The 26,612-nt window shown below is 39.8% G+C and overlaps 2 protein-coding genes across 5 annotated transcripts in view; one reads left to right on the plus strand and one right to left on the minus strand.

The window, feature by feature from the left end:
- Positions 1–678: 678 nt before the first annotated feature.
- Positions 679–11,945, plus strand: cd44b (CD44 molecule (IN blood group) b). Of its 2 annotated transcripts, none has more exons than XM_079681126.1 (8): positions 679–1,113; positions 6,737–6,902; positions 7,513–7,655; positions 7,789–7,830; positions 8,639–8,977; positions 9,608–9,688; positions 9,852–9,930; positions 10,117–11,945. In XM_079681126.1, the coding sequence occupies exons 1-8, from the start codon at positions 1,047–1,049 to the stop codon at positions 10,328–10,330; spliced, it is 1,131 nt and encodes a 376-aa protein (XP_079537252.1). In that variant the 5' UTR covers positions 679–1,046; the 3' UTR covers positions 10,331–11,945. The 2 variants fall into 2 exon arrangements, with proteins under 2 accessions (XP_079537252.1, XP_079537253.1); XM_079681127.1 differs by having other exon boundaries at positions 681–1,113; positions 8,639–8,956.
- A 1,475-nt stretch (positions 11,946–13,420) lies between these two features.
- The window catches only part of LOC307039247 (excitatory amino acid transporter 2-like), a 31,458-nt gene continuing 18,266 nt past the window's right edge, over positions 13,421–26,612 (minus strand). For 2 of the 3 annotated variants that reach the window (XM_079681123.1, XM_079681122.1), the window contains exons 2-11: positions 25,389–25,528; positions 23,593–23,745; positions 23,040–23,290; positions 22,586–22,733; positions 21,851–21,977; positions 21,422–21,655; positions 21,135–21,329; positions 20,195–20,329; positions 19,348–19,533; positions 13,421–17,486 (exon numbers count right to left, since the gene is read on the minus strand). In XM_079681123.1, coding sequence (XP_079537249.1) covers positions 17,483–17,486; positions 19,348–19,533; positions 20,195–20,329; positions 21,135–21,329; positions 21,422–21,655; positions 21,851–21,977; positions 22,586–22,733; positions 23,040–23,290; positions 23,593–23,745; positions 25,389–25,518 — 1,563 coding nt within the window. In that variant the 5' untranslated portion in view covers positions 25,519–25,528 and the 3' untranslated portion in view covers positions 13,421–17,482. Of the gene's footprint in view, positions 17,487–19,253; positions 19,534–20,194; positions 20,330–21,134; positions 21,330–21,421; positions 21,656–21,850; positions 21,978–22,585; positions 22,734–23,039; positions 23,291–23,592; positions 23,746–25,388; positions 25,529–26,612 lie in introns of all 3 variants that reach the window. The other variant, XM_079681124.1, reaches the window with a different exon arrangement.

The following is a 26,612-nucleotide window of genomic DNA, read 5'->3' on the forward strand; positions in this document are numbered from 1 at the left end:
GAAGTTGAGATATTGCAGATAGCATTGACTATGGTTCTCTCTGACTGGGCTCCTAAGCTTGAAGCATAACTGAAACCGATGTTACGAACCATCATGTGTGTCATCCCAACTACATACTAGACAAATGTCTGAAAAAAGCATGGTGAAGCTTGCTTTTCTTTTGGTAAAATAAATAGATGCTAGACAGAGAGAAGTGTGCAAACATTTCTGTATGTTTAGCATTTGCTTCCATCAATGTTTTGGATCAATACAAACTTGGAGGACGAGGTGTTTCACTTTGAAATGGATGTGACCTCTTTTAAACTGTGGTACAGGATCACACTGAGACATACAGCAATGCAGAAGGACAAGAGAGACAAGAAAATCGGATTAATTGAAAATGGAGAGGACTGAACAAAAGACCAGATGGGCTCTCAGAAACTGTTGCTGTAAGGAACATGAAAAGAGGAAGAGGTGGAGTGGGGTGGGGAGGGGGGCTAAAGTGGGAGACGGTGAAGGAGGGAAATGAGGATAAGCAGCCAGACAGAGGGAGAGATCACCTTCTTCTTTACCATTAATACATGTAGAAGCGAAGGCGGGAGAGAAAGAGCAGTAGAGGAAACTGTGTGAGGTGGGGTGGGAGGGGAGGTGGGGCGAGTGAGGGAGAGGCAGATGGGTGTGTGCTCACATGAACCACTCGTGTCCTTCTGTGTGCGTACCACTGGTCTCTTTCGGGCAGAGAATAGAAAAGTTGGGGCAAAGTCTGAGTCAGCTCCAGCAGCTACCAGACACTCACAGCAACTCCCTCCACAGTGACAGTCTTCTTCTCTTTCCTTTTTTTGTGTACTGCTCTTTCATTCAGTCATTCTCTCTCTCTCTCTCTCTCCCTCTCTCTCTCTCTCTCTCTCTCTCTCACACACACACACACACTCTCACACACACACACACAAACACACACACACACCACCATTCACTTCTGGCAGAGGGAAGACAGGACCACAGGAGAACAGTTACACACCTTTACTTCCAGTTATTCACCCAGCCATCGCCAGACACTTTTTCCCAGGATGTGGGCGCTTCTCTTGGGGGTCACCTTCGGATTACTGGCCTCCTCCAGGTCCGAACAACTTCAAGGTGAGATCACTGTGCCTTTGACTAGCGGAGAGCTCTTTGTTTGGGGATTATTTTCTTTTATTTATTTATTTTTGTACCTTATTCTGCCTACATTTTCCCCGCTGGCATTTCTCTGTTTTATGATTAAGGGACTTTATTGTAATGTGTGTTCCTCCTTTTGAGCCTGTTGAGTACTTGAGTATGAGTAGACAGCAAAAGACAGGCTTTGCTCTACTGCTGCTGCTTGTAGAGTGGATGAGTGGATGCCGGCAAGAGAGCGCGTGCTACACCAGCACAGACAGGCTTACGTCTGGCAGTCTCGTGACAGACACAAAGGAGACTCTTGCTCACTCTCTGTCTCACACACATTTACACTCTGGGAAGTGAACCTTATTTATCATACGTTAGGATAATAAGTGTAGCTTTCACAAACAGGTAGAAGCAGAAATAGAGAGGTATTTTGTTCCCCTTTTTAGCTGTGCCGCCACGCTTAATGCTTTATTCTCTGACACAAAGGATGTTCAGTAATCGCTCTAGCCCCCCTCAATATCTCCCCCTCTCCTCTCTGTCTCACATGTGCTTTCTGTGTAAGGTTTGATTGGATTTGTTGCTCGGAGCGATATTTCTCTGGAGGTGAAGTAGGTGCTGAATCAAACAGGTCTGGGTTCGTCTGGCTTGTTCCCAGGAGGTGTTGGTATGGTTGTTCACAAAGACTCCTTCTGTCTCTGTGCCAAAGAACCATCGGCATCTGGCCATACATTTGACCAGTATTTAAAGGCAAATAAGAGGCTGGTTAAACAGCTTGAATGCACTGTATGTGGGAAGAGGTAGGAGATGGGGCAACCCCCCCTCCCTGTGCTTCAACATGTGTTGTGAGCTTTTCTATGTGTGCATTTGTTTGTATATCACTGTGCCTGAGTTTCCAGAATAATTGGTGTCTGGCTAGAGCTGTCCTGTGGTGATTTCATCTCATCCTCATCCTGGTCAAGATGTTACTTGAACCTTAAACCTGTGGATGTTTTTTGTCCAGAGTACATCATTAAGAGCAGCACTCTTGGACTTGTGGCCTGTCCAGCTATGGATTAGGGCTGGGGTTAGGATTATGTTTAACCAAGAGAAGATTTAGGGGACTGATTTGACCATGCTGACTGTCTGCCCACCAATAGCACACATACACTTATAGGATTCAACATAGGATTCTTCTGCCTGAGAACAAAATAAGTTTTGACTGGTAAACGGAGTGAAAATGCCCTAAGTGGTATTCAAATTAATCCTGCCCCTCCCCCCACCCAAAGTTATTAAATAAATGTATTTCATCCATTGGAATTCATTTGAAACTATGACCCTGCTTTAGTGTAATAAAACTGAATTTGGTATGATTTAAATGTTAATACTTTGCATTTACATAATTAAATTGTCCATTAGACTGTAGAGTTGTACTATCTGTGATGAACTTTCCAATTTGAATTCATGCTCAGAATGACAACATATGCAGAGCTTTCCAATGTCCAAAGCTCTCATTAACGTTATCTTATTGCGATCGTAGTGTTCTTGTATCTTTTGAGTTTCCTATAAAGAGATCAACTGCAGATTTCCTCTTACTACCATCACCGCGAATCGGAGACCTACTTCCTCTAGTATCTCTCTCTCTCTCTCTCTCTCTCTCTCTCTCTCTCTCTATCTCTCTCTCTGTCTTTCTCTCTCTCTCTTTCTCTCTCTCTCTCTCTCTCTCTCTCACACATACATACATCAACTTAAATGCACTCGGGCCAACCTTACAGCTGGACTTCCTTCAAATATGGCCGTATTTGCCTCCTTGGCGCGTAACGACCCCTCCTGCATGCGCCAGTGTCATGTTTCAAGGTGAGGGGTGGTCAGGGGCCCTGTTGGCTGGGACTGGGCCCTGACAAAGAGGGCTAGTGAGTACCAATATCCTGCCACCTGAGACTCTTAGACACGTGTTTCCCTTCTCTACCATCGCACCTCCTCTACAAACCAACCACCCAAATGGCACCAATATCCTGCACAACTTGTCTGCTCTTTTAATGTTCTTTTCTTTACCCCTAGCCTTCGACATTGATTGAACTGGTCTTAAGTTGTGCAGGGGTGCTTTTATTTCATGTTTTGTCTATCTCTTTGTGTGCTGTTAAAGCTCCTTATTACTTTTTAAAACATTTATGTGAGTTTCATGCTCATAGCCTCTCTAACCCTGTGTTCTTCACCTTATCATATGTCCTAAAGTCTTTGTGTTCATGGGAAAACTGCTCAGAAAGAGCTCTGTAATATACACACATCTTTCTGCATGACTGATTTCCATAGTCACTGTATCATCAGGCATAGCAGCAGATTACATCGGATCTATACTTAGGTTTAAGCAAAAAAAGGCATGTTGGTAGAAGAGGAAGAGGTCCCTTATTGCACAGTACTGCAAACAAGACACTGTGTAGGCTATATAGGTTACCATAAATAGGACTCCTGTTGCTATAGAGAAATATTTTTGACATCTCTTAGTCCTCCTAAGGGGATAAGACACCCTGAGGGCAAAGAAAAACGAAACAATAAAATCATTTCAGGAGTGGATGGTCCTTAAGTGCAATATAGCGTGAGCCCTTCTATTGACAGGCCTCTTATGATTGTCCAAGAACTTGAGTCTCTCTAATCTGGCCATTTTATCAAGACTTCCAAGTCAAAGCATAATGATCGAAAGCAGAACGAAACAGCTAATTGGGCAATTTCCCAAGTGTTGTTTCTACATGTCTGTGTATGGACTAAACAGATGATAACACATGGTCATAGCTTCATAAATGCTTCCCAGTTCTTAGCCAGAAAGTCTGTGCCTAAACGACCTATATACCCAATACATTAAAATGCTAAAAGAACAGCCAATGACTAACTTCTACTGTGACAGGAATGTTTTTACGTCGCCTATATCCTCACATGTTTGAAAAGGATGTTCTTGGTCATATTTCTTATCACATATCACCTATTTGGATCAATTTAAACCTTCTTATTCCTTAACTGAGAGCTTGAATGGTAACATGTATAAAATAGAGAAAATAAACAAGTGCACATGCCTGTTCTGATGTAGGTGAGAGAGGAAATGGCACATTAGAAAGAAAATCAGATAGGGAGAGTCCTTTTGACCTTCAGGTAATATTGTGAGTGTGTGTGTGTGTGTGTGTGTGTGTGTGTGTGTGTGTGTGTGTGTGTGTGTGTGTGTGTGTGTGTGTGTGTGTGTGTGTGTGTGTGTGTGTGTGTGTGTGTGTGTGTGTGTGTGTGTGTGTGTGTGTGTGTGTGTGTGTGTGTGTGTGTGTGTGTGTGTGTGTGTGTGTGTGTGTGTGTGTGTGTGTGTGGGTGGGTGGGTGTGTTCACAAATATATTTCCCCCATATCTCAAGTTTCACCTGTCCAACTGGCCCAGCTGCCCTTTGTTGTGACCAGCGGAGGGAAAGACATAACTGCTGAGTGGGCAGCGTCACTCAGGTGTGATAATGAAGGACACTGGAGCATTGTGGGAGTGACGGGCGACAAGGGCTCTCTCTGAACCAGCTGATGAACTATGGCTAAAAGGACGTTACGGTAGTAGTAGGACGTAAACAGCACGCTCTCTGTTCTAGCACAGAATTCCGCACCACATTATGTGAAATTTTTTGAATAAGGTGTTTCTGAGTAAAGAGAAAAATGCAGATAAAAGATCAGTAGGATAAATAATCCGATATTGCGTGTTATTATTTTCAACATGTACATATTCCGCATACTATGATATACTATGTGACTATGCTGTGTCATGGCTCTACAAAGGTTGAGAAATTATCCGCCAACGTTCAAGTGCATCTGTGTGTTTGCACACCTGCATGTGGGGGGTCATTTGGACTTTATTGCTGCCGTAGACAAACAGAGGGTAATGAGAGAAAACAAGTGAAAAGAAAAGGGAGGAGGTGAGGCAATAGAGAGTCAGGCTTGTCTATTACTTGTGGTGCAGCTGGAGGTTCTGGCAAGACGCTGTGTTAAAGCTCCCTTTCTCCCAGGTTTGGTACACCGAGACTATGCAGTATCCTTGGTTTCAACTCTATTAGGTGACAATGGAGCCATTGGGAGAGACAGTGCCTTGGCATAGCATGGCTTCTCAACTCTATAAAGACACCCATGGCCATTCCCTCTGCATACTAATGATTGCGCCTCAGATTCATGTCGGTCCCCTTTTCAGCTCACTGACGGTAAGCCGCCTTTGATCCCAATGTGCAGGTTTGCAAGGCCAGGACCGTCGTCTTGTTATTCACCCCCTTCACTTTCAGGGGATACTGTGCGTGCGTGCGTGCGTGTGTGTGTGTGTGTGTGTGTGTGTGTGTGTGTGTGTGTGTGTGTGTGTGTGTGTGTGTGTGAGTGTGTGTGTGTGTGTGTGTGTGTGTGTGTGTGTGTGTGTGTGTGTGTGTGTGTGTGTGTGTGTGTGTGTGTGTGTGTGTGTGTGTGTGGGTGTGTGGGTGTGTGGGTGGGTGGGTGTGTGGGTGTGTGGGTGGGTGGGTGGGTGGGTGTGTGTACACTGAAACTCCCTGGCAAAGTGTTGGCACTAACTCTAGTTGTTCAACTGCCACAGCAGAAAGCTCAACTTCCTGCTGTTGCGAGTGCTCTGTTTACTCATAACAACCAGTGGAAAAATACTGGGGGCTTTTTTTTTTACCATAATCTAATCTGTTAAAAAAAAGTTATCTACTTTTAACAAATTTCTATAAACTGTCTATTTTATGTGTGGTTTGTATTCGTCCTCCAAGAAAAAAAGAAAAAACAGTTTATCAGATGATATATATTTTTATTTTCCTTGATGAAAAAAGTATGAAAGTTCTGCAAAATGTGTTTCCTGTACAAGGTATTTAGTTGTGTGACTTTGCATGAAAGATCTGTCACTTCCTGTGCATCTGTCACCATGGCAGTGCATTTAAAGAAGCAGCAAACAGGTGCTTGTGTCTGCAATAGTATTTATGTTTTGTTTTTTGACAGACCTTCAGTAGCTTTTCTTCTATGAGAGAGGAGGTCATCGAGATTTCACCATAGTGACAAAGTCACAGTTAAAAATGTGTCCCATTTCGCAAGACTCTTCCCAGGTGGTGTTGCTCTCTTTCATTCTCAATGCAAATGATCATCTGCTCATATCAGGAAAAAATCCCCCGGGGTTTAAACTCAGAAAACAGTTTCTTGCCAATTCCAACCATAACATTGTTTAGTCAAGAAAACTTAAGCAAATTAGCTGAGCATCACATGTGAGACACTTCGTGCACCACTGTTAGGGCAATGTTGGGCGGCATTTTAATAAGGCTAAACTTGTTAGCACAATGGAAACTGACTGAAACGTTTCCTCAAAACGTTTTTTATATTTATTTACGAGGAATCCTAATAACAAAATGAAAGAAACATGTTATTCAGTTATTAGACTGACCTGGACAGTTTCCAATGTCATCCAAATATAGCTGTAGCCAAATTCAAAGTCGATCTGCGGTTCTCTGTTACTGCCTATACATAATTTTAGTCTTAACATTATAAGTTTAACAGAACATAAGCAATGACACTCCCTCACCCTACAGTATGTGTACATAGTGATGAATCCTATAAGACACTGAGTCTGTATTTTCTTTCTTTCTCTGTCCCAACAGTGAATTCCCGCAGCTGCAGCTTTGCACGGGTATTTCTGGCTGAGGGGGAGAGCCGTCACGCTCTGACCTTTGGCATGGCTAAAATGGTGTGTGAGCAGCTGCAGAGCATCTTGGCCAGTCAAGAACAAGTCCAGCAGGCCTTTGATAACTCCATGCAGACATGCAGGTGAAACTAAAAGCCTTTCTTCAATAAGTATTTTTTATTATTTGTTTTCAACAAGTATTTTTTGATTAAATCATTTTAAAGATTATTAAATATATATTTTTGAATTAAATTATATAAAAGGAAATACAGGACATTTATGTTGAAATATTTATGAAACCCAAATTCTCAAGAATTAGCTATTTCAACGCTTTAACTTCTGGAACTTTTGGTATTAAATGTCAGAGGGAAAATGTTATTAATAATCAGACTTCATGATTAAATCCCACAATTTGACTTCAACTTTAAACACACTTGGGGGTCCAATATTGCATTTTATCAGGAAAACCAGAAAAGAGGAAGAAGATGTTTCAGTGTTTCAATACGGATACCCAATTGTTGTCATGTGGTAGGCATCCCTAGACTTCAGTTACTGTAAACTGTTCTTCAAAATCTTCTCTACTTCTCTACATTTCTGAGCAGTGTGATGTGTGATTCACTTCAGTTTTTAGTATGAGACATTTTTTTTTAGATTTTAAAAATTACATTCTGCAACACATATCCTAAACTGTGCTACAAATCAAATATGTGTCAAAATATGAGTTTTAATAATAATATTGTTGTGTCTATTTAGGAATGGCTGGACCAGCAATACCAGTATTGCCATCCTCAGACAGGACTCCCATGAAAACTGTGCAAACAATACGACTGGCCTCATTATTAATACATCTGTAAACACTGATGATCCTTATGATGCCTACTGCTATGATGAAACAGGTGACTTAATCCACAGGACATCAGTGACACTGCACCACTGCAGTCTAAATCTGATACACAAATTACACAGAATGTCCTTTCAATTTACGTGATCATTATGGTAACATCTACTTCCTGTTTCCCTATGTGCTAGTTGGGCCTGAGAAGAACTGCACAAAAAGATTTGTAATAAAAGGTTAGTATGATGTAAGGATTTGCCTCACATTATTGTGTTTACATCATGTGTTGTTTTGTTACAATATATATTAAAGATTTGTTTACAGTAAACTGAAAAACTGAACTAAACTGAACCTTGGTCTAGTAACCAGTTTATCTCACCTTTATAGATAAAACCAACATCAGCGCTCACTGTACCACAAACGACCTCTTTTTTTTTAAACTGCACAACCTATATCATATATTAACAGCAGTAACACTTTGATTGGTCTCATTGCGACTTTGAATACTGCTTAATGCTGTTTAACATCCTAAAGAGATATTTCGGAATTAAATACAAATTATTTGTGAATCCATGGTAAAAAATGTGTGTTATATGTTAAACATTTTCATAGATTTGACAACCTTTACATTAACACAGTCCCCTTCTAAGAGAGGCATACACTCCTGCTTTCGCAAGAATAAGGAGCACTGTCAAGTAACATTACTAAAACACAATAGTTTTAATGTTTCAAATCAAAAAATAGAAGAGTTAAATATCATGATGTTGAAAATGCATCAAGCAGGATTTATTTTGCACTTAATACTTATGTAGCACCTGTATCATGACTTTTCTGTAATACATTTATCTACGATCGGAGAAGACCTTGTTCAGTTCATTTGCTTCAGCCGTATACATATTGTGATGTAATATTGTTATTGTGATACCCGTGCTTAAGATTGTGAGACTGCACAGAGCACGTCGGAAGGGGTTAATGCTCTCACAAAACATATCAAAAGTAACCTGTGACCGTAACCATTTATAACCATCTCTATTCTCCAATTAGCCACACTAGAGCCTCAGGAGTCAATAACAGAAGGCCCGGAAGAGACGACTGCAAAACCTGAGAATGCTTCTGTCAGTGAGGGTTTGGACCCCACAGCAGCCCCTGGGGAAGATGCTCTTACTGAGGGGTCTGAAACAACGCTGTCAGACTCCACTACTAGTCCAGAGACTGCGACTGAGGGCCCCGCCGTGGAAGAAACAACTGTGGAGTTCGACCTTGGATCTGGTATGATGCCATCTGAAGAGGGAAAGAACACTCAGACGGCCCCTGTTGGAGAGTCTAAGTATACACAAGCAACCACTGAAGAGGGGCATGATGGTAAATATGCCACAATAGAATGTAAGAAAAGCACAAGCACAGATCAACTATAACTGACACAAATATCCTTTTGTTTACCCTTTATATATCTGAATATGAAATGATATAAAATGCAGATACTTGAGCTTTTAAATATTAAAACTGTACTTACAGCATGCTGTATGCAACAAGTTCTTGGAGGACTGAAGTAACTTTAAAACACATGACGCCCCCTTGTGTTAGATTGAGTTGTGGAATGGATTTATTTAAAAAGAAACCGCAGTGATTTTGCCTTTTAGATGTATTCACCGCGAGTTGAGGGCCTTACAATATATATATAGTTCAATTTGCTGATCAAATGATTTAGAATTTGAGACAAAAAATAACTTTAACATCGATCATGTGTAAATAATCATTAAGGAAAAGCAACTTATAATGTAGCTTGCAGTATGTTTTGCCTCAAAGCCTGCAGCTTTAAAAAGAGATTAACATGCATACACAATTAAAGGCAATTTAATTAAAAAACATCCTCTTCGGTATCAATTTGAAGGTTGAATTCAGTGTTTCGTTTTCAATGCACTCTTTATGTTGATGCTGCTGTGTTTAAAACGGCCGTGGGTTTACTGTATCTGGAATTATTTAAATATTTAACTTTGTTGTATTGACTTTCAGCTCAACCAGAACAACCAAATCCTAGGGGCAAAGGACGGGTGCCGGATCCTACTGGCTCTGACCAGGGCGGAGATTCATCAAGTGAGGAACCACATTTCCCATACCTCTAAGACTCTGAAGGCCATAGGGATTTCAATCAAATAAGACCATTTTTGGACAAGTTGACTCCTGTTTTGATCCACTATATATGTGTTACTGACTCAGCTTTAATACTCGACTCATGGCTTGTTATTGCTCCCTGCAGACTGGCTGGTTATCCTTGTAGCGATTATTGCAGTTGCTGCTATTCTTTTCGTGTGCGCAGCTGTTGTAAAAAGAAAGAGGTATGTCTTTGATAATTGTTGTTTTATCATACACTAATACTGTCATGTAACTTGTTTTGGATATAAACAATACTGTGTTTTACTGTGCAGAGCAATCAATAGTCAATTTTCACATATTTCGCTGCAGACTGGGGAAGGGCAAAACAAAAATCAATAAAAAATGAACGTCTGATTATTCTCTTGCAGTTGGTGTGGCAAACAGCAGACCCTGATGATCACGTCCAAAGATGGCGGCGAGGGCAACGGTGCTGCAGCATCAGCATCCAGCTCGCACGCCCAGGAGAGAGAGCAGGAGATGGTGACCCTGATGAATAAGGAGAAGATCACAGAGAACGGCAACACGGAGGAGTTCACCGTCATCAAGCTAGAGGAGTCGCCAGATAAAGAACAGCTGGCGTGAGAGAGTGTAGAAGCAGACGGGGAAAAGTAGGGGAGGATGGGGAGGGTGGAGTCGGACGGGAGGGCGGGGTGGGGCTCCAAACACTGGGGGTGAAAACTGCTTTTGTGGCCAGCACTGGATGGACACTGAGTAATGGTGTCTGATATTTAGAAAGATGGTCCAAGGAAAGTACACTGGGTGTGACTTTCATGTGCAGCATTTTGTGTGTCTGGTATGCCAGGTTAGTGAGGAGGACTGAATGGCGGTTTAGGAGCGTCATTCACTGTGGGGTATCATGCAGGGTGTGTGAATGTGTCTCATGTCTCTGTGTTTAATGACGGGATGGGTTTTAAAGGGAGGGGGTGGTGAGGGTCTTATGGAAAACTAATTGTTGACAGACTCTTCTCTTTGTTTATATAATTGGTTATTCCTAAAATTATCTGGCCTTTTAGCCTTAATGGGAAATAATAAATAGTTAATGAGTGGGTTATTTTTGTTTGAGATACTGCAAATAGAAAACACATCATTTTGAGCAAAACAATCCTCAATGTTTTATTTCTTTGATTTATGTACTTATTATTGTAACCCTGTGTATATTTCAGCCGTGCCTGTGGACTAAAGTTTTTTTGTTGTTGCCATTTTCAAGACAAATGGGGATGTCACCACCTTAATTTATGCAGCTTTTATTCCCTTTTTCTTGTTCTTTGTATATAAAGTGTATGTTTTGCCTTAGCAATAGCCACCAGTGCTTTTTGTTGTTTGGTAGAAAGGAGGCGTTGTATCCCTTTTAAATAAAGGTTGTGTCATGTTTTGAGAGTTATTTAAATAGAAAAACAATACCTCAGAGGTAATCAATTGTAAATTGATTTTTGAAATAGTCAAAGTGGAGTGCATATTGTAAGCGAGCATCCAAACAGTACAACGGGTGGAAGTCAGTTAATATGGAATGATTTATTTTGGGTTGGAAATATGATGAAATTAAGTCCCTAATGTTATCCTGAGGATAAGTAGAATGAATATGATAAACTGTATGCATACTATATACACAGTGTGTACATTGATTGAGGAAAAAAAGAAAGAGCAAAATAAATAACTGGATACATGAATCATTTTTTGAATGCAGGGTTAAAACTCAACCGTGATAGCGCCCTAGCTTTAGATGCTAAACTGCATGGCACATATGATAATGGGGGGCCCATGTGCCGTAAGCAATGTAAAGGTTCCTTCATAAGAAAGGGGTTGTGACAGCATCGTCTATGTGCTCCAGAGGGGGGGGGAGAGATGAATGAAGCTTGCGTGATTGCCCATGCCTCAGTGTGACAGTCTCTGTACATTAAACATGTAAACAAAATGCTGCAGTTTTTCTACTGACCTTCTTATTGGTGAAATGTATTATTCATTGTGTCTGCTAATTCTTACCGGTTTCAGTATGAAAATGCTGCATTACATACAACGTTTTTTTGTTGTTTTTTTCTGACTTGTTCTTGTATTTTTCCTGCTTTTGCTCTTTTGATTTGTTTGGAAGAGAAGTAGCAAATGTACTAGTTTAGGCAGGTTTTAAGAAAAATTAACTAAAGATGTCGCTGAAAAAATTTGTAAAGTCATGGACAAAAATAAATGTGTATAGAGAAATATGCAGGAATGTGGTGTGTTCAATTACTGATTGCTCTGTATGTGTGAAGACAAAAAGGAGCGAGTGAATGGCATGACAGTGGGAAGCGAGTGTACATTGCTGCCACATAGGAGGAAGTGAAGTTTCCATGGCACCGGGGTCGTGATGCGAGAACATGTTCATGTGGGAAACAAAGAATTAGATAAAGACGGCCATTTTGAAAGTTTCCCATGGCATAGAGTGTTAAACTGCATCAAGCTGTCTTCATTGACAAACTTTGAAGAGAGCACAATTGACACTTATTTAGCATGCATTCAGAGTACAATGTGCTCAATCATTAAATACTGCTCTCAAGCTGCTCAAATGCAGCGAGGCAATCACAAGGGATTCATATAGAATCCATTATTCTGATTCTGATAATTACTGATTGTTTTGCAGTGTATTTTCAGATTTTGCATTAGTTTATTTCTTTATGTGAAGATTCAAGGATGTATACAGTACTAATGGGTATATATTCACAATCAGAAAACACGACTGTATAGAATTACATTACACTCAGCAGACACTTTTATCCAATGTAACTTATCTACTCTTCAATACTATTGGCCATGCCTCAGTTTCTTGCCAAGGGAAACTTTGACATGTCGTCTACTGTTTTGTGTGTCGACAACAGCTGGGGATCGAACCACTGACCATCTTATTGGTGGACTTCCATTTAACCCCTAGGCAACATCCGCCCTATATAAAAAAATAAGCCTTTTTTCAAACCCGATTGTGCCAATCTTTTCATAAAATGCTTATTTTACTCTTACAATCCTATAGATACTATGTTTTTAGATGTATTTTATTTGCATAAAAAATAAATGCTTGACAAGTGCATTATTTCTCAAGTCTTAAGTTCTAAACACATAGGCAGAATCCTCATTTTAAAAACTATTTCAGAAATGTTTAATGCCAAACTGGATATCAAATAAAAAGTAGCATTCCTAATAATGGTACGGCGTCATACTACAGTAACTCTTGTTTCCATTCAACTGAACCGCTACTCGCACATTTCTATTTTTAGAAAAAAGTCATATGTTATGTTTTCCTAACACCTCCCAAAAGTGTTGGACACGTCATTGATCCGGCTGTTTTGTGTGCAGTTCATACATTGTGGTCTGAGAGAGCATAATGAATGTTCAGATATTTTTGTTAGCATCTCCGAAAGTGTTGATAATTACTTGTGTCTTTGGTGGCTCTGGGGATGGAGCATAAAGGACAAGGGTGACTGGATATACTTAAAAATAGCCAATGAGCAGTTCATTGTCCATTTTCATCTATTCATCATCCCTTACCTCAGTAATCAAAATGATTATAGATGATATTTTCCTGAATTATATTTTGCATCTATTAATGCTATTGATCAGTTTGGGAGTTATAATTACACTAAAAGCTATATAACATATATTTCTTGAATCATGTGAGAAGATGTAAAAAATCACACAGTGAAAAAGCCATTTAGTTATGAATCAACATTTATTAGTTATATTTGTATATGTACACCAAAGGTACAACACTTATTGATATGTAGAAACAGATTTTTTTATGTATACCATAGACAAAGTAAAGAATTCTGTATTTTTTTTTTGTCCATTTTTTTCTCAATATTGTTTCTCCCCCACATATACGCTCTCTGCCTTTACATCAATATTACAACAGCTTTACAAAGAGGGAAGGCCTAGAAAAGTAAGATCAGGAAAGCACGTTGTAGGCAGGAGTGAGACAGTGAGACATCAGCTCTGTTTGGGAGTTTCTTCAAAAAAGACACATTGCAGTAGAAAAGGACAAGCTCAAAGATAAACTGGCTTTTTGTTTAAAATACTGTCAATCATTTTCCATTTTATCAGTGCCATTTAGCTCGGCAAGTTCCAGGTGATAACGTTTCTGTGTAGAAAGCAAAGAAAAGGCAAGTGGAGTAAAGGCAGTTTACCGAATGCGATTTCTAAAAAAACATCTATGATGTTGATGGCACGCCAGAGGTCGAATGTGTGAAGTTGTGGCATGTAGACAGAGTAACAGAATCTAAAAGATCTATATATCCATGTCATGCACCTGGTAAACAAAGGTGCCTGAGACTAAAGCAAGTTTCTTTCATTGAAAAGAGAAAAATGTTTCAGATGAGTGACCTGAAGAGTGTTGCTCTCTAACAGGCCTCTGAATGCATCTAACCACTAGGCTATATTTGATTTCTCACTCTATCCTACATACAGGGCACATTTGACCTTTTCCTTTGTATTTGTCTCTCTTTTTAGAAACCTTAATCACAGTAATTCCCACCAAAATATATTTCATGTTGGCCCCCTTTTTTTCAAACCCAAAACATCCCCTCGCTATCTTTCTTTCTTTCTATCTTTCTTTCTTTCTCGCTCTCTTTCTTTCGCTTTGTCATGCAAACAGTGTTTGCGTCATGATCACTGTAATTTCAGATAAATTCTGCATCGCCACTGAACAGAACAATTATATATTTATTTATGTACAATGAAAATGAATGCACACTGCTTATATCTCCATGGAACAAACATTCAAAACGCTTACATTAGATGAAAAAAAAGATATTTATATATTGGTGTGTGACAGGTAAGTAAAACAACTAGTAAACAGCTATTAGAGAATAAAAAAACAAGCAATTTATTACACGATTTCCTCTCTATACATTTGTCTAATCTAATTTTACTCAGGACATAGATTATATATTTCTTTCTAGAGGATTATTTAAAAAATGTCACAGCAATGAAACTATATTCCTATTTACCATTTCAACGCCCTCTAAAATAAATCAAAAGAAAGAAAAAAACATCTGTTACCTACAATATATACACAAAGTGCAACGAGGCACTTCAAATATCATGCTTTTAAGATAGTGGTGCAAAAAAATAATCATCATTTTTATTTAATTCATGCTTTTAAAGCCGTGTGTTTGAACATAATAGTGGTTCAACACCCAATCCCCATCGATGGCACTATACATTGTCTCCTCACTGGAGAGATTCTTTTTTTCTTTTCCTGAACATCACAAGGTCAAAAGGTCAGGCTCAGGGGCCTGTTGAGGTGTCAGTGCTGTGCTCTGCAGCTCACCGATTACAAATGTAGTGACTTCGAGGTTTAAGAGTGTTTGCTTGTGTGCATTTGAAGAAAATAAAAGTGAATGTGTGTGTGTGCATGCTTGTTTTTGTGTGTATGGTGTGCGTCAGTCTGTGCAGTGTTTACGGCTGAACGCCAAGCGCAATCTTTGTTGTATCAAAGCTTCTGTTAGCCGAGCTTAAAAAAAAAAGTGTTTCAGGGAACTAAAAGACAGAGTGCTGCGCTAATTGTTTTTGTTAAGTTCCCTACTGTTACTTTAATTGGCATTTGACGTTGGCATTTGTTTGAAGTGAACATCTTCAAGACAAGGTTGTCATTAAGCACAAATAAAAGGAAACAAGACAGGAGAGAAGGACACAATACTGATAAAGAAATCAAATCCACAGCCATATCACAGAAGTCTCACCTCTTATGCACATAAGCTTAAAAAAATACAAAATAACAGCCAGTAGTCCAGCTTTGTTTCTGTGTTTTTTCAGCTATTTGGTTCTAGGAGAGGTTTTGTCACTACCTGATAATTGTGGAATAACGCATGTGAAGTGTCTATTGTTCTGTTCTGAGTTTCCTGAAAACATCTTTGCACCCATATGGACGCACAGCTGCAGCATCTAGGGTTGTAGAAACAGTCTTGAGCTCTGGTGGTTGAATATATGGTTGTTTACTTTTTATGTCTGGCTAAACAAGAAGCTGGAAGAGCAAGATCACTGATCCATCTTTGTTTGTGCAGCCAAGATTCCATCTGACAGCTGAATGCTTCTTCCTCTGTCTCTTAAAAAAAAATTGCTGGCTCACTTTGTGTACTCTGTCAGTAATATCTGTGTCTGTGCTTTCTGAGAGTACTCATGTTGAGGATCGATAAACCACTGGAATGTGTTTGAAATATGTATATGCGCTTCCTGTGTGTGCTTGGAAACTCTCTTCCCAGTATATTATCATATTATAAAATTACACTTTTTCAACACTGCAGTAAACTGTCAACCTTTTCAGAGTCAGTGCTTTATAAACTTGTGCTTTAAGAAGGCCATTTTAACGAGGCTCATCAGTGAGCAGGTAAACATTTGAGGATTTCAATATTTTATTTCTGTGTAAAAGATTTAATAAGCCTGAGTATCTGCAGTCCCTTATTATGTTTTCAAAAGCTAACATTTGAACTTGGAATATGATCAGTATCGACATGAAAGGTTAATGTGCCTGACTTTGATTATGCCACTGACTGAACATTATCCTCATTGTCTTCATTTGTGCTCTATATATAATCTCTTTTTTATGCTTCTAATTATTCAGATTTGTCAATTCTTTTTTATTGTTTGTCTTGACAATAGTCATTTTGGTGCTAATGTTCTTTTAATTTCATTGGCATCACAGATATCTTTTGGAAGAAGGGAAAGCATATTTAGGGCAGTGATTTCATTAGCTTTGAGGGTCTGTCAGAAAATGTGGTAATATCATCTTCAGTGCCAATCAGTTTTAAAATGATTCTGGAAAAATGTGTTGTGAGTGACGTCATGGAGGCAGTTCAAAGGCCTCTATGAGTTGATTGATTTTCTGCCTGTTTGGTCCCTATAATTGAATTGGTCATGTTCTTAACCCCTGCTCTCTTTATCTCCTTCTCTCTCTATTACTCACAAACACACACACACGTTTTACATCTCACTCAACAGGTGACATAAAGAAATAAAAGTCCCTTTCCTTTAGAGCAAAACAACTGGGGGATGAAACATGGCGTTCGTGGTATAATTTGTGCTTTAGAATATGACTGTGGCCCCCTACCCTTACAGTGTTGTGCTGGACCTCAGACATAGAGGCTAATATTGGGCTTATTCAGTCAGATGCACTTTAAAATCTCTGACAGTACGAGAGTCAAGATTGGTGTACAAACGTCACGCTGGTTGTCATTAATAATGCTCTCCCTCCAATTTATCTTCTGTCATTTGAATAATAAATCGCCTGAATGAAACTTGAAAGCTAATCTCAGGACTTCCCATGCTACACAGCCACTTCCTCTCTCCTCCTAACTCCTCCCACAAATGTAGAAATGAGATGTATTGCTATGGGAAGCCTATCTTACGTTTTTTTTTCTCTTCCTTCCCTCCCCCAGCCTTGAAGTATGTTGTGCAAGTATATGCTAAACGGACATAATTGTGCTCTAAGTATACCTCTGTTATTATTTCACGGTTAAGTGAATTAGTATTATATATCAGTCAGATAGACAGTTACAAAAACTTTCAAAGGGACTAATAAAAAAGAAAACTAATCTACATAGAAAACAATTAGTAGTTCTGTTCGTGTGACTTTTTTTTCATTCACTCTTTTTTATCACCAGATGGGAAAGCTTGTGGAGCCCAGGAGCAGGGGATCTCTGTGCTGCCATTATTCATGTTTCCATGGTCCCTCCTCAACAAGCGTGCACTCCGCAGCAGAGCCGTTAGTGGCTGAGGTTACCTGTAAGCAGTTAGCAGGGAAAACTAAAACACTTGATCCAAGGCACTTCAAAAACACAATTCAATTCTAATTAAACGTCGGATCAGAAATAACATTGCATTGTTAATTCTGTGTCTCCTCTTAGTTTCAGCCAAGCAATGTGATTGGTCAATCAGGTTTACAGGGCTTATATAGCATGGTTAACTATGATTTATTACTTGCTGTCCTAAAAAAAACAAATCTTTATCAATCAATTCTACTTAATCCTGGTTTTAAGTAAAGGTAATTAAATAACACACGACTGTAACAACTTTATAAGGGTAAAACCAGGATACCATTTATCACATTATTTTTCTGTTTTTTTGGCTGCTGTAGCAATGGTACTCTATTGCCTCTTAGGAATCATAGCAATTTTGCAACATACAAAAATTAATAAAAAAACATTATTAGAACTCAGTAGGAGCTCTGATGATCATGCTTATGGTAGTCTTAAAACAGGGGTTTCTTTAACTGAACTGGTAACACACCACACATAAATGATGAACAAAATGCCAGAAGGCAGTAACACAAAATAATAATACAATGGATAAAGGCAAATATAAACAGAATACATTGAAAACAAGGTGCAAACACTGCCGTATGAATGCATTGTTAGGTTGTTAGCCATCAAGCTCTCTACTGTCTTTGGAAAGGGTTAGAAAGTAGCCATGCTATGTACAGGCAAAACAGACCAACAAACAGAAAACAGTCATTGTGAATACTGGAAATAGCAAGCCTTTGTGTTAAATGTCATATAGACTCGGAAAGGAGAATATGATTTTTTTTTTTGATGGCCAGACTAATTGTGTGCCAGGTTGCCAGCGTTGCTAGGCAACACCTTACATCCTTTAATAAATGAATAGGCTCATCAGTAGACCTTTTCTGCCAGGGTGTGAGTGTGAGGGAACCAGCACTCTGAACTCCCATGTATTATTCTAAAAGCCTGGAATACATTAAAGACCGTATTCAAAGTGCATTATGTTTTACATTACGGGAGCTACTTCACAGCTTTCCATTTCACAACACAGTTCTCACAATGGGCAAAAATAGCTGGTGTGGAAATTATAAAAAAAACCTGACTGGGAATGACTCACTGACAGCGTGGTAGATGTGTAGGAAATATATGAGCTGCTAATTATAACTCACACTTTCCATCGTGTTTGAAATTATACAGGAGAGGGTAAACGTTTAGGAATAAACCTCTTAATAAAATTAAAATCAATTACATTTTAAAGATTTTTAGATAAGGCAGTATGGACTGCGTTCATTAGACTGAATCAAATGGGAGGAGAAGAGAAAACATTGAATGAAAACCTTCTATCAAGACGTTATGTTTAAGAAAAGGATATGGTGTGAATGTTTGATAGATGGGAGGGCTGCTAAATAATTCCTCAGGGTCATGAGGAGGATTATCTGGCTCTGCCCATTAAATTAGAGCCAATCCCCAACAGGTTACAGTCATCTGATGAATCTAACTATAGATCTGTAGGTATGCACATAATAATGTTTTAGTACATTCAACACAAAAGCTGCTTTTCCAGTAGAATTTAATACATACGTGCACATACATTTGTTGTTCTTGAGCTTGATTTCAGACTTAAAATAAAATTTATTGTGAGTGTATTCCCATTAATATGTACAGAGATGCAATGAGTAAAACAAACAAGAGTGCTGAAAACATGCAGGGTGAGCGTGCGACAACGGTGAGGGTTATATACAAGTCTCTATGTCCGTAAGCATTAATTGTACCTTGCATTCATCTACTACTACTTCTACAGTATTGTTAGCAGTGGCAGTAGCGGTTGTGCTAGTTGTAGCTGTAGCGGGAGCGGTTTTGACGCACTGGTTGGAATTGTTTTCGTGGTGGTTCTTCATGTCATCGTAGTAAGACTGGGTCTTCGTCATTTCGATGTCGTCGGATTTGGCCGTTTGTGCATCCAGTTCCTCAAGCTCAAGCTTGGACAGGTGGTACACGATGCCTGCACCGTAGGAGTCACCCACCACGTTGACTGAGGTCCTGAATCGATCCCTGAAGAGAGAAAACACAGTTTAAAAAGATGGTTTTCTACACCTTATCATAAAAGGGAGTTCTGTACATAGAAAAGTAAACTAAAAGAATATCAATACGTAACTACAACATAAGTGTTAGGGAAGAATTCTCCTAGATATCCACCATTTGCCCTTTGTCGTTTATGACCAACCGTGACGTCTGTTATCTCCCTTAAGGAAAGGGGTTGCTTCAGCCATATGTTGTTGTTACCAACAATGACCGGGCAACTCTCGGTCACAAATGGTTTATTGTTGTGGGTACGCTGGAAAACTTCCTTCTTGGTGCTTTTTGACTCCAAGGTGTGAAATCTTCGAGGCCATAAGTGTCAGACGCAAGTAATTCAGTGTTCCCAGCTGTTTAGTCTATCTCCTCAAATATGTTGATTACTCTCTGTGAACCAGTTAAAAGGTATAGCGAGAGAGAGGCTCTTCAGAATTGACGCGGCCACTCTACCGTGCAGTCAGAACCTCTGACTCCAGATTTGTTTTGTGAATTCTCCGGCCGAAGCTCCTAAATAAACCATTAGTGTTCGACATCAAAGCTCCAGCTCTCCCCGTGTCTACTTCCTGAATCGGTGACTCCCACTGCATTGTTACACAGAAGTTTCTCCCACAATAAGCATGTGTATTTTATAACTCACAGCAGCCAGTCAACAGCAACCAGCAGACTGATGTCTTCGGTTGGCAGGCCTACAGCAGTCAGGATCAGGAGCATAGTCACCAGGCCAGCACTGGGAATACTGGCCGCTCCAACACTGGCCAGGGTGGCAGTCAGACTGAATGAAGACACAGCAAAGCAACAATCAATCACATTTTCACAGCCCACTTCACCTAAGCATATCCTCCACAACTGACCCTACGCCCTGATGCTACTCCTCAGATGACGATGAACATGATATGGTCCACTCCACACAGCTACAGATGAAGATACGTATTCTCTATGGTACTTATATAAAGAGGAGCCGCTGAAGAGAACCAGAGAGGGTGCTCCATCACACATGAAGAGAGGTTTAAATGTAACAGATGGGATGTTACATTTGAGGGTTTCATAGATTGATATGCCATATAAATGTCAAGGTGAAGGTCATGCATCCTTGACTCACTCTATTAACAGAAGAGCATTTGGGGAAGATAGTTAAAGATACTAGGTTGATGTCATTAATTCTGCTTAGCTTGAGACATGGCAAGAAAATATGTTTTCATTTCCTCATTACGGTTTATTTGCTCCTTTGTAAATCAAATCTTTGAAGTTGTTGCTTTGAGTAACAGAGGATTTTTTGTTCGTTGTTAAACCTCCCTATTCTGCTGCTGGGTTTTCCCCCATTTATTAAGAGCTAACTGTGTTTGCTAAACAGCATCATCAGGGCTCCATTTAAACCCTCTTAAAACTGTGGGAATTGAAATCTTACTGTTATGACCAAGCATAGCTTTTTTTGATCCACAGTTTTTCTATTTCAATAGCAGGATTGTTGAAATATAATAGAAGGTTAAATCATTATATAACTTGTTTATTGAGATTGTATTCATTGGCTTTTAACAGTGCAAAAAACAACCTATGACGTGTTTGAAGTGTCTCCTGACCTGACAGTGATAATCTGACCAGGGTCAAGGTAGATGCCGTTCATTTGGGCGATGAAGATGGCTGCCACTGCCTCATACAGAGCAGTTCCGTCCATGTTGATGGTGGCACCGACTGGGAGCACAAAGCGAGTGACTCTTTTGTCAATACCTAAGTTCTCCTCCAGACAGCGGAAGGTGACAGGCAGTGTACCAGCACTGGAGGTCAAAAGCAGAAGAAGGTTGGTTATACTGTGTTTCAACTGAATACATATCAACAAAAACAACTAGCTATTTATTTTGATGCTGACCTAGAGGCTGTCCCCAGGGCTGTGATCCAGGCCTGAAAGATGCCCAGGAAGAAGGTATAGGGGTTTTTCCTGACAATAGCAAAGTAGATTGCAGGCAGGAAGATAGCTCCGTGGATGATGAGGCCAATGATCACAGTGACCATGTACATGCCCAGCTGTCTGCCCACCACCTCAAGGTCCTTGATGGAGATGATCTTACCACAGATGAGACAGGCAATACCGAAGGGAGAGTACCTAGAGAGACAATGGAACTTTATTTGTTACTAGTAATTCAGAATGACAACTTTGGCAGGACACAAATGATGTCTTTCAATAGCTTTAATCTTTAAAAATGCTGTAATGTCTTGAGAAATTACTTTTCAGTTATTTCTGACTCATTATAGTTGAGTTTTCAAATGAGTTTCAATGAGATTCTTAAGTGATACTAACCACATGATACAGATGACAAGTTTCATCACAATCTCATTGAGGATGTTGAAGAATTCAAGCATGAGCCTGGCCCTCTCTCCCATCTTGCCCATGCAGATGCCAAATGCAATAAAGAAACCAATCAGACCTGTGACAGAAAATAATAAATGTATCAAACGTTGAATATCCGCGTGGAAAGGTCTGTTGACTACTACATGAAGGGTTTATCATTAGGAGAAGAATTTTTAACATCCACAGCTAAAAACATTAGGTTTGTCCACATGTTTTCAATACTGTTTATATTGCTTTTACTTGTTGCCATGCTAGTAGCTTGGCCCTAGGAACAGCAATGTGTGTTGGTTGGTCCACCACTTTGGCCCAGACAGAATATCTCAATAACCATTAGATGAATTACCATGAATTCTTGAAGGGATATTAAATGGGCCCAGAAAATGAATCCTTATGACTTTGGGGATCTGCTGACTTTTTTAATATATTCGCAGAATAACAACAAAACTAAACATATGCAGATCAGCATCACCTGATGCACATTGTTTTGTGCTTATTAGCAAATTATATCATGCTGAAATGCTATTATTAGAATGGTGAACATGCAAAACATTGTAGCCTATGTACGAAACATCAGCATGTTAGCATTAGCCTCACAGAGCTGCTAGCATGTCTCTAGACTTTCAGTATTGGTTAATGTTAATTGTACAGTGTACATACTGTGAGTGATGTTGGTGTGTTACATACCCAGAACATTCATGCCACTTTTGAACTGAAGTGTCTTTGAGACGATAATCAAAGGCTCCCTGGTAATGTTAGCAACGAGGCCTTCCATGACGGTTGCATTGACATCCTCAACGAAAGGCACCTCTGTCTTTTTTGTCGTGGTCTGGATCTGAGGTAAAGGATGACAACATAAAATGGATTAGTTAGATAACAGACAACACCTAATTCAGATATGATGTTCCCTGTGACTCAAGTCCACTCAACTTTCTGTACAAGCCCACCTATTTCCTGACGATCAAGCTTCTGAGACTCTCTTGATATGCAACAAATAATATTCCATAATAAGTGACTGCACTCATCCAAGATTCGCAGTGACATCCAGATATCACAGACAGACTTTCTAAGTATTTAGCATCTGACAGTCAAACTAAATATAAGTTTTGTGCATCATCTTGTTATTGTCACCCTCCATTACCTGTTGGAAACAAGCCTGCACCAGATTTTCTGGGAACAGGTTCCTTATCAAATCAAAGAAGGCATCCAAGCTGGACACATCGTCGTTCTTCTCGCCCTGGCCCAGATTTTCCTTCAGTTTGGGGTTGCCAGGGTGGATAACCAATACAAGGATGACTCCCAGGATGGCAGCAATAACCGTGGTGGTCATGTAGTAGACCATTGCCCTGGTGCCCAGGCGACCGCTGGATTTGGCATCCAAACCAGCCAGACCTGTAGCCAAAGCAAACAAGATGGTGTTTAGTTATCTGCACGTGTTGAATAGAAATGTTGACTTAATACTTTGGGCAAAGTCAATTACTGTAGGGGTTGGCATAATGATATTTGATCATGTGCATTATGCAAAACATATTGTATGACATGCAATATTGTCATTTTTTATTTCAGTACTTTATTTTTAGCTGTTGTATTCAAACTCAACTGCACATGAGCTGCTCAATCATATCACCAACAGTTAATAATGTCGAAACGATCCAATATCTATATTTTTTCAGAAGTCATTATTTATACTCCACCTGTGATTAAACTGGAGATGATGAGTGGCAGGATCAACATCTTCAGCATCCTCATCAGGATGTCTCCAGGAAAAGCGATCACCATGACGATGTCTGGGTGGATCGGGGAGGCCACACGGAGCAAACACCCAAATACAGCTCCGAGGATCACACCTGAAGTGCAAGAAAGAGTGTTTGTGAATGAAACTGCGAGCGTGTATAACAGCAAACTAGGAAAGAATCAGGAATGAAACCCAGTGGAAAATCACATATTACAGATTGATATAAAAAAGGAATCCATTTCATATCGGTGTATTATGTTCAATAGCTACACCTTAGATATAATCAATGAAATAGTTAATAGGCTTTAATTTTCTCCTTTAAAAACTCTTAATAATTCTCTCCTATACTGCCAATTCAGATGTTAGGAGCTGTACAATGGGCTGTCTGTTTCATGCTTAAAGAGGACAGTGGGTTGGGGAGATAAAATGGAAACCTGCTGAGAGAAAGTAAAGCTCACAGAGGATTAAGATCAGATCTCTTTGAAGCAGCAGGGAGGAGGCAAGCATGTCAGATTCCCTGGTAGAGCATCTGTAATCTGTACAAACCCAAAATGTTTTTGAGGATTCTTTTCACTTTGTGTTAGGTTCACAGACTTATACAAGGATTTAACAAAAAGGGGGGACAAGAGAAGAAGAAGACAGTGTCTTTTGAAAGACCAGCCCCCTTTTTTAAAAGCCACTGTTGACCCTTGAATTATGCCACTTCCAACCAAGGGTTCTTTTCCTGCCACCCAGTGGTTCTGTCCCCCAACACTAAAGATGACCTCTATGTGCTCCAACACCCCCCACTGCCCAGTCCACCGGGCTGGGCAGTTGGCCTCTGCGTCTGTCCATCTCAGACCACACAAAACTCCGGCTATCCCCCCAATGGCTGCACTTCCTCTGCCACCACATCACTGCCAAAGTTCACACAGGCTGAGGCATTGTTTAACAACACACACTGGAATGAGGAAGCCTTCCAGCTTGTTTTTTTCATATAATAAGCTGTCTTCTGTGGTCCAGTTTAGTAGCATCCTGGGGATTCTGCACACCCAATGACTTTGGAAGGCACTTGATATCCTGTGCCTTCTCTTTGGTCATTTTTCAAGTTCCCATTCAGACTCTTATCTGCCAAGTGACAGATGATCAATGATCATGCTGGCTCCCTTGCTTCGTGAGAGTCCTGCCAAGTGGGGTGAGATGTACACATTACAGATACTCACACAAACACACAACCATTTCAGTGGGACCCAGACAGAAAGGGACTCAAATCCCTAAATTAAATATTCACATTTATTTGTATACAGTTTAACGGGTTCATGGCCGATGTTTCTTAAAGGAAATAAAATAATGATACAATTAGGACACAGTTTAAATGATAAGTGTGGGTTAAACACACATCTGATTCAGGGCATATTACCAGAAAATGTATCCCTTCTTTTGTGCCCTTTCCTCTTTTCATTAAATCTCCCCATGTGGCGCAGTGAGCTATTACTATAATCACAATATTTTTTCATGCACCACCGGAGGCAGTTTGGATGTCTAGTGTCACAGAAAGCGTTTGATAGCAACAGGTGGTACAGAGCTGGGGAAGGTCAGGACACCCAGTCATCTCAAAGTCTGCTACACTGAACAAGCACAGATGGCATCTCCTCCTCAACTCACAGAACATTGAGCTCAGCGGTGGTCGATCTCCGTCTTTAGCATGCCCTGTTTTTTTTGGTTCTTAAAAAAGAACAAACGGAACAATAATAAGCCAACAACAGGATAACTTACCGAGGATGGTGAGTGTGAGCAGAAGGTTTGTGCACATACTGGAGCAGATTTTGGCACATTTGGACTGAGGCCTGGCCTCAATGGGCTCCAGGTGACTCTCGTGCATCCTCACCTCGACTTGTTTAGGCATACTGTTGGTACTGTGAAAGAGAGAAAGAAAAAGAGAAATTGTTAGTTGCATAATGCATGAAGATAAACTCCTTCCTATAATACACAATAAGCTTAACCGTATTATTAATCAGTATAATGGTGCCCTTTCACTCTGACAAAGAACAAGGCATTTCATTTCGGTATGCCTTAGGTCACAGGTCAACATGATTGCATCTCTCTTCTCATCGTAAGATCCAATAAACCTCTGGTGTCAATTATCATTGGTCTCCTGCAAGATTATTTTTTGAATACTGTGCTAATTAACCTTTTCCTTTACAGACTCTACTAGGGCTGCAACTAAATATGTAGCATTAATCTGCTATTTTATTTCAAATGTATCTGTTAATAGGTTGGTCTATAAAATGTCAAAAGTAGTACAACAATCTCAGTTTCTTAATGTCTAAGTCAGTGGTTCCCAACCTTTTTTCCCAAGAGCCCCCCCAAATGACTCCTGTTGGAAGTTAAAACACATGCTCAAAGTAAGCCAGATTTTGCCGATGTGTTTCTGTGGATTCAAAAGTCATAAATAATCTACAAAATGGAGGAGACCGATCTGATCGGAGCAACTGTGACAAATAATCCAACTGAAACCGGCATGGACAATGACTATGTTTTGAAAATGCGCTTATCCAGAAAAGCCCGGTTTGGACACTTTACGGGCAGAAGAAAGATTTCTATTAAAGAAAGAATTATACATTTCTGTCTTTTTATGCCTTTAATAGCTACTAACTTGAATTGTTATTCAAATCAATTATTTTTTATATTTTATTCTAATGTAGAGACAAGGCTTTTAGTGAAAATCAGGTATTGCTTTACAATTATATGTAAAAAAAAAAAATTAAAGACAAAAAAATAAATAAGTCTAAATATGATATCTGGCCTCAAATCATCTGAGGCCTGGCGCCCCCCCCTGCGATGTTTGCGCCCCCCAGGTTGTGAACCACTGGTCTAAGTGATGTTTTTACATTTCAGTCCAACACCCAAAGGTATTCATTATATTTCAAACTAAAGCTGAACAAATATTTCCTGAAATGTTTGCATAGAAAGTTACTTTACTGATTAATCAATTAGTTG

The sequence above is a fragment of the Notothenia rossii genome, assembly GCF_949606895.1.
Source record: "Notothenia rossii genome assembly, chromosome: 5".
In the NCBI taxonomy this organism is placed as follows: domain Eukaryota; kingdom Metazoa; phylum Chordata; class Actinopteri; order Perciformes; family Nototheniidae; genus Notothenia; species Notothenia rossii.